Raw genomic sequence first — 7,534 nt, forward strand, 5'->3', positions numbered from 1 at the left:
GTGGATGCTGAGGCACAGCACATTGTCGACACAAACAGAAATACGATTGCCTTTCAGTTATGGAAGGCATGCAGTGACGTGTTTGTCTGACTGCACTGTGCCAGAGTTTGGTGGAGTAGGGATTATGGTGTGGGGTTGTTGTTCAGGAGTTGGGCTTGGGCCCTTAGTTCCAGTGAAAGGAACTCTTAATGCTTCCGCACACCAAGACATTTTGGACAATGTCATTCTACCAACTTTATGTGAACAGTTTAGGGATGGTCCCTTCCTGTTCCAACATGACTGCACACCAATGCACAAAGCAAGATCCATAAAGACGTGGATGAGTGTGCAAGCAAGCGAGTTCTTCTCCACCAAAACACAGTCAGAGAGAGTCCTAACCTCAACCTTTTGGATGAATTGGACCAGGGACTGTGAGCCAGGCCTTCTGGTCCAACATCAGTGTCTGACCTCATGGTCAAAAGAATGGTCAAAAATTTCCATAAGCACTCATAAACCTTGTGGAAAGCCTTACCCGAAGAGTCAAAACTATTATAGCTGCAAAGGGTGGGCCGACATCCTATTAAACCCTATGGATTAAGACCAGGATGTCACTCGAGTTCATATGCGTGTGAAGTGTGTGAATATTTTGGCAGCGTAGTGTGCCTTAGTGTATCACTGAGGTTGAATGGACGTCTTGAGAGTACTTCCTTCCTCATGAAGCCTATAGCTATTATTAAATCCTTCCTCTTTCCTTCTCTCGCACATTGTATTCCCTCTTTGCACCCTATTACCACCGACAGCTGATAAACCAAAAAAAAACAACAACAGCGATAACTGTGTCAAATATTCTCTGTGAATGATACAGCGTGGTTTTCCCCACTTTGTTTTTTCCCCCACACTAACACACCCGTTGGCACACTAGCTGGGAGAAAGCTACACGGGAAAAGTTGTTGCATCCTTAGATTACAAGCTAGCGTAGAAATAAAAGCACTCTTTCATCACTTGCCCCGTATCTCTAAAGCTTCTGTGCTAAAGCGCTGAAGGTCTGCCACAGGAGAAGTTAATCTGTGGGAGTGTGTGTTGAGACTGTGTAAAGTTGGGGGAGAAGGAACAGTTGGTGGGAGTCAGCAGAGACTCGGTTGCCTTATCTCCCACCCACTGCTCACATTACATCGACCTGCTGGGGCTTCTCTGCCCCTGAGCCCTCCTTCTTTAACACAACCCCCATCTTTTTTCCTACCCTTCTTTTGCCCTGCCATGCTTCTCTTCTCAATCACTTCCTGCTTCCTCTGCCTCCCTGCATCCCACTGTTCTTTTCAGTTTTCTCCAGTGTTTGTGCTTTCACTTATTTCTTTCTCTATACCCTTCCTCCTTTCCTTACCGCCTCTCCTAATTCACCCCCCCCCCCATTTCATTGTAAACTCACCACAAATCCTTCTTTTTCTCATTACTTGTCTCCACTCTCTTCCACTCTCCTCCCTATTCCTAATCCTTCTCTGCTTTCCTTTTTTCCCTTTTTCTAAATTACAGATTCTCTTTTCTTTTTGTCTCCTTCTCCTCCTACATTTTGACCTTCGCTGTCAAGCCTCTTTTCTCCCATCCCACCCTATCCTATCTTATCCCGTCCTATCCTGTCTCTCCTGAGTATTAAGCCCATGCTGAGTTCCACTAGCACCAGAAATACAATCAGATAATGCCAGACCAATCAGACAGGCAGAAGCTAGCTCCCTGCAGGATTGCTTGCACAGAGCGACTACATTTTGCAGATGTCGTGTGTGAGGTCCACAAAAGGTTTCCGTGCATGGCTCATTCAGGAAACACAACATAAGATCAGAAAATATATGTCACAATCTCTTGTTTATATCATGCCGTCCTCATTTTGATACATCTTTTTTTTCTTTTACTATAAATGACGGTAGTTGGGAATTAGATGCTAATTTCCGTCATGAGAAATGTGTGTTGTTACATTTTACTTTATACTTTTCTTGTCTTTTTTTGTTGTGCTATGAAAACAGATATTTTGCCTTTCAGGGAAAATAAATGACACATTTACATACTTTGCTGTTGTGTGGGATGCTTGTAACCACTAAAAGATTAATATCTGTAAGCTCTACTCTGCTGTTAAAGTAACACAATATAACAGAAGCCACTAAAAAGCGCATGACTGACTATGCTTAAGAAACACAGATGTCCACAGAGAGTCGGTACATTTGGAAAGATCATCATTTATTAACAAGTTTCATGCTAACTACTGGAGTTGTTAGCAACCCAAGGAGGACCTGTTCTGCTCATTTCCAACTTCATGTAGTTATTCTTGAACTCGTCTGCGGTAGCAGAATAGCTTTGCATAATTCACCGTTCAAAGTAGCAGATGCTGGGCCATCTTTGCACTCTGCACCATGACAGTGAATATGAATGAATGAAAGCTTTATTTGTCACAAGCAGGTTGCCCTGCAGTCAGATAACGATATCTGTGCAATATATGTTCCATTGTAAAGGGCTATTTTATTCTATGTGCATGAGAGAACAAGATGGAAAGAATGAAAAATCCTCTCTAACCTTCACTAAGCACCCATTAACTGAACACAGGACACGTGTGTGAGGGAAGCAGTCTTCTGAATGTTGGGTCCAATCGTCACTCTTACCTGAACTGAACCGAGAACCTCCTGCATCTCCATCAAAGGGACATGTTCAATCAGCATGGGCTGCAAACTTGAGAAATAAATTCACTACTACTACTTCTTCTTCTTCTTCTTCTTCTTCTTCTTCTTCTTCTTCTTCTTCTTCTTCTTCTTCTTCGTCTTCTTTTTTTTAATTTTTTTTTTTAGAAAAAGTCACTTCAGCTGGAATTTACTATATGCTTAAAAGCAAATGTTTTTAACCCATAACCCCCCTCCCCCACAAAAACAAATAAATAAAAAATAAACAAGTAAATAAATAACTATTTTAACCAGCATGGTAGTGTCAGCTTGCTTCACATATTGAAGTTACAACAGTATGAAGAATGCTTCATTGCTTACATGGATGATGCAGTGGTGCTATGTGTTATGGAGAATTCATGTAAATCACTGATTCCCATTATGTAGACCGTGGCCCTCTGGTGGACCAAACGTATACTGCAAATGTACAGTGTACAGAGGTATGTACAGTTTTATTGGTCTATCTATCAGATAGATAGATAGATAGATAGATAGATAGATAGATAGATAGATAGATAGATAGATAGATAGATAGATAGATAGATAGGTAGATAGATACTTCAGTTTCTCTTGTATTTGGATTCAACCAAACATTTATGGTCAGATGGGCCTCTGTGGGATTTTCTGCTTTTGAAGTGGGCTGCAGCACTTTGACTTTGAGAATGGCTGATGTAAATTATTCCAGTCTTATTCAGTGACATTAGCTCCCTATGAAAAAAAAAATCACTATGGAATTAAGTCTTAAATCACTTACAAATAGTGACTCCTTGCTGGAACATGTTACTTTCCATGTTTTTTACACTTGTTGTATAAAATCAGGCCCAGGACTCTTGATGTCCATTGTTGGATTTGTTTACTTTTCATAGCAGCCTGTGGTGTGCTGTGTGGAGAAGCATTCATATAGCTGAATCAGTAACTTTGGAGAGCACCTCGATGTATGCTTTTCTTTTTTTTCTCTTTGAAAGGCCTCTTACATTTTCAGTTTCATTCCAAATATTCCAGAGTAAGCCTTTCATGACTCTTCAGCACTTGCAGTTCATCAGCTCTTCATGTATGGTTACAGTATCTCTTCTGCATTCTCAGTGACTGTCCTCCATAGAGGAAATCAAACCTCTTGTCAGGCTCTATTTGCACTTGAAAGCACTTGAGGTCATATCCTCAAAATGCTTTAAACCACTTATAAGGTGTCAGAAGACTTTTATATTTTTATAATGAACATCTTGAAAACTGACATTATCTTTAGTTAGCTTGGCTCTAAGATTTAAGCCTCTTTCACAGAGGCCATGGAAGTAACCATTAGTTGATATAAGTCATGTCACAAATATATGAACTATTTTTTTTACACATGTAATGCAGCCCTGAACATTTGTAGTATTATCACCGTCGTTAGGTCCCTGTTGTCCTTCTTTCACACCTCAGTAGCTACAGTATGGGTTGTACTTTAAACAACACTTTTGAGAAAGTTGTAGAAGATGTTTTTCGTCCTCAAAAACACTTTTGCGAGTAATTTATTTTAATTCTTTTTTTTTCTTTTTTTCTTTTTTTTGCTTGAGAATAAAACAGCAGAGATTCTGTTTCTCTTAAAGCCTGTTTTTCAATGAGACCACACAAGGACACAATATGTCTTCATACCCAAAGTGGCTCAAACTAGGTGTTATTTACCTTACTTCTGAGGGGTGTACTATCTATGGAGCAAGCTTGACCTAGCCTTCATCAACAAATGTTATCTAGAGATGATGAGTTTAAACGTTATCTGTTAACTTAGGCTGTCTGCGTCAGGCTCGCTGTGACACGTGACATTTAACTCTCCATTTGTGCAAACACGGACCTGATTCAGGCAACTGGAGCAAGTCATTTACAGTTTTAGAGATTATAAGAAAAATATAACAGTCAAGGCAAGAGTGCAAACCTACCATAGACGGTATAAAATGGGTGTCAAACATCAGAGGCCAGAATTAACCTGGAAAAGACGACAGTTGAGCGCCCTAAATGTATATTTATAACAAAGTATACTATATACTATAGAGTCTTCTGTATTTTACAATGTGTCTACAATAAAATTAATAAATTAATAAAATAAATGTAATGTATAATTACAATATAATCATTGCAACAAGCTACCAGAACTTTTCCAGACATTTTTACACGTGTATTTCCTACATTTTCCTACAAAAAAGGCCAAAGAGTCGTGCTGACTGATTTCTTTCATTTACTGCAGCAGCATTTCTTTTTGAAATGGTCCACGTAAGTCCTCAGGTTGAGTGTTTTTACCTTCACCATCTTGAAACGGAACATGACAAGCAGGAGGCATGCCTGACTGTGAAACCTCATGCTCATAGGCCAATTATTAATCCTCAGCTCTGGCTTTTAGAATAACTCTAATTTAGAAAATTGACTATTTTTTTTTGTTTGTTTCTTTTTGTTAAATATGATCTGAAATTAGTGACTGGAGCCATAAACTCATCTGTAAAGTATTTATTGAGGTCAAATCATTTTCTTACAGACTTCTAGAGTTTGCCCCCTACTGGCAGTTAAACAGAACGCAAGTTTAAGGCATTTTCCTTCTGTCTAACCTTTTTAGGCCTGGAATCTAAGTCCATCTTTGATAATGTCCACATGCTACACACAATTCTTATTCTTATAAGTGAATATATTTATTTCACCACTCTATTTTAGCAAACCAGCTGAACTGTGCTGGTCCTAAACGCCAAACTTGATATTACAAAGCAAGTTTTATGTTAGCTGGTTTGTCAAATGCAAAAACTCCAGTCAGACATAACGGGTATCACAATGGTGCTCATCAACTTTTTGCTGTTAACCCAGGCTTTGTGCTTCAGGCTCTGTGCATGCTCATATAGAAGAGGTGCTTGACACATCATTTGACAAAATGGCCACAGTGAAGGCCACACACACTCATTTGCGAACACACAGCCTCGTGCGTAGAACTATTTTTTAACCACTAATCAGCCACAGCAGCTGCAGGATTTATCCAACAAAAACAACAATACAGTGCTCTTTTAATACGATATTTACTGTCAATATTTTGACAGGGAGCGTACAATGGTCCGGTGGTATCACATTGTACAGTAATCAGATGATTGGCAGCCTGTTTCCAAGCTGTGCAGCAAACAAACTCTTTCCAGAGGCAGCAGGTTATGTACAGCCAGACTAAACTAAATCTAAGCCCGTGTGATTCACCGCTGCAACAATAGAACATTTTTGTACATTTCCTACTGCCATAAAAAAACACTTTTCAAATATACACAAAGAGAATTTCATCAGGCCAAAGAGATGACATCACCTGTTACATCCTATCATATTGCTTAGGTACTGTTCACATCTTATTAGTTTGTGTGATTGGATACTAAAAGACAGTGTAATGAAAAATTAACTTTCCCAAAACATATTCTAAATCATTTAAGGAGGAGTGTTTACAAATGACAGAATTTACCCTTGATGTTCATCCAAACAAATGTCAACTTTTCAAGGCGTGATATCTTTTTTTTTTTTTTTTTTTGAATTACAGGCGTTTTGTGCACCATCAAATCCAAAACAAAAATGGACTTCAAAAGCAGCTTAATACATTATTTAGATCATGTTTGGCTTTTAGATCCTGTCAGTCTCCATACCAACAGCTCTGTATGTCCTTTCACTCCTCCTTCGTCTGACAGGCAGCCCTTTTTGTTTAACTGAGTTTCTAAAGAGTCTTCTGAGGTGCAAAATCAATCAATCAAAGAGGTGTCAGCCATGTTTTTTTTGTCTTCTTCTTCTTCATCTTACTTTCATTGCTGTTCAGCCGGCTCCAGGAGATCTTGGTAGATTTCTGATTTCAGAAATCGTGGGTAACAGTCGTTTTCCATCAGGCCATATATCAGTTTCTGCGCCCCGTCGAAGCAATTTGGCCCCGGCTGAGAGATATTTTTACTGATTTCTTCTCTGGTCACACAGTCAATGTTTATCTAGGTTCAGAAAACAGCAGCTTTTATTTCACCCTTTCTTTCTGAATATATTTTTACATCATGTGTTTAACTGTAAAAGATAAACTGTTTAGTACTGAATAACAGAGAGTGAAATATTTCCTTTTATTTGAATGTTTTTATAGTAAAAGTGAGTCAAATTCACCTCCAACCGGGGGTGATTTGTAGAGACACAGGTCTGACTTTGTTTACTCCTCAATTCACAAAAGCCATACCTGTCTAGGTGCACCAACTTGGACAAACTCAGTGTATATCCGTTTGGCAGCAATGGTCATTTCTGTCACTCTGGTTATTTTCTTGTACTTTTTGCAGGCCAGCCAGAAAAGAAGGTTCTCGTCACTGTACTCTGTCCTCAAGAAGTCCTCAAACACCAGCTGGCCAGCTGTGCAAAAACAACAAAAGCACTTTGAAATACAGACAGTTTCATTTCAAACCCTGAAGAAGTAAAGACTTGAATTTTTAAGGACCTGTGTGTTCAACTGCTACAGTTTTATAACTTCACAGGTTGGATTTTTTTTTCCTCATCTGTATTACACCACAAAACTCAATCAGTCGCTTCCAGAGCTCAGGTAGCTCACATTTGTGATGCTAACAACTGCATTTAAAAAACAGTATATCTGGTAACACCCTAAACATACAGTAAAGGCACTTTAGCCTAATATTTGTGAATCATAACATGTCATAGGCCGTTACATGATTATATTTTCTTTTAAAAGTGTCTTATAGTGTTATATAAATGATTCCAAATTGTCTAAATTTGCTAGTGGTTTGTGTCCATCATGGTCCAAGGAAAATATTTCTAAATTAGTTTTTGTAAAACTTTAGTGTCTTAATTTATAAAAAGTCTAGATTTTCAATTCCATAAATTATAAAAAAAAA

At 38.7% G+C, this 7,534-nt stretch overlaps 2 protein-coding genes across 2 annotated transcripts in view; both read right to left on the reverse strand.

The window, feature by feature from the left end:
- The window catches only part of LOC102197528 (regulator of G-protein signaling 21), a 15,026-nt gene extending 12,326 nt beyond the window's left edge, over positions 1-2,700 (reverse strand). The window contains exon 1 of the mRNA XM_013914409.1: positions 2,625-2,700. The gene's annotated coding sequence lies outside the window, so the exon portion shown is untranslated. The remainder of the gene's footprint in view (positions 1-2,624) is intronic.
- A 2,998-nt stretch (positions 2,701-5,698) lies between these two features.
- Positions 5,699-7,534, reverse strand: part of LOC102197807 (regulator of G-protein signaling 8-like) — a 12,202-nt gene continuing 10,366 nt past the window's right edge. The window contains exons 3-4 of the mRNA XM_005747361.2: positions 6,871-7,037; positions 5,699-6,637 (exon numbers count right to left, since the gene is read on the reverse strand). Coding sequence (XP_005747418.1) covers positions 6,461-6,637; positions 6,871-7,037 — 344 coding nt within the window. The 3' untranslated portion in view covers positions 5,699-6,460. The remainder of the gene's footprint in view (positions 6,638-6,870; positions 7,038-7,534) is intronic.

The sequence above is a fragment of the Pundamilia nyererei genome, unplaced genomic scaffold (genome assembly GCF_000239375.1).
Source record: "Pundamilia nyererei isolate P.nyererei 1_Seehausen unplaced genomic scaffold, PunNye1.0 scaffold00195, whole genome shotgun sequence".
Classification (NCBI taxonomy): Eukaryota; Metazoa; Chordata; class Actinopteri; order Cichliformes; family Cichlidae; genus Pundamilia; species Pundamilia nyererei.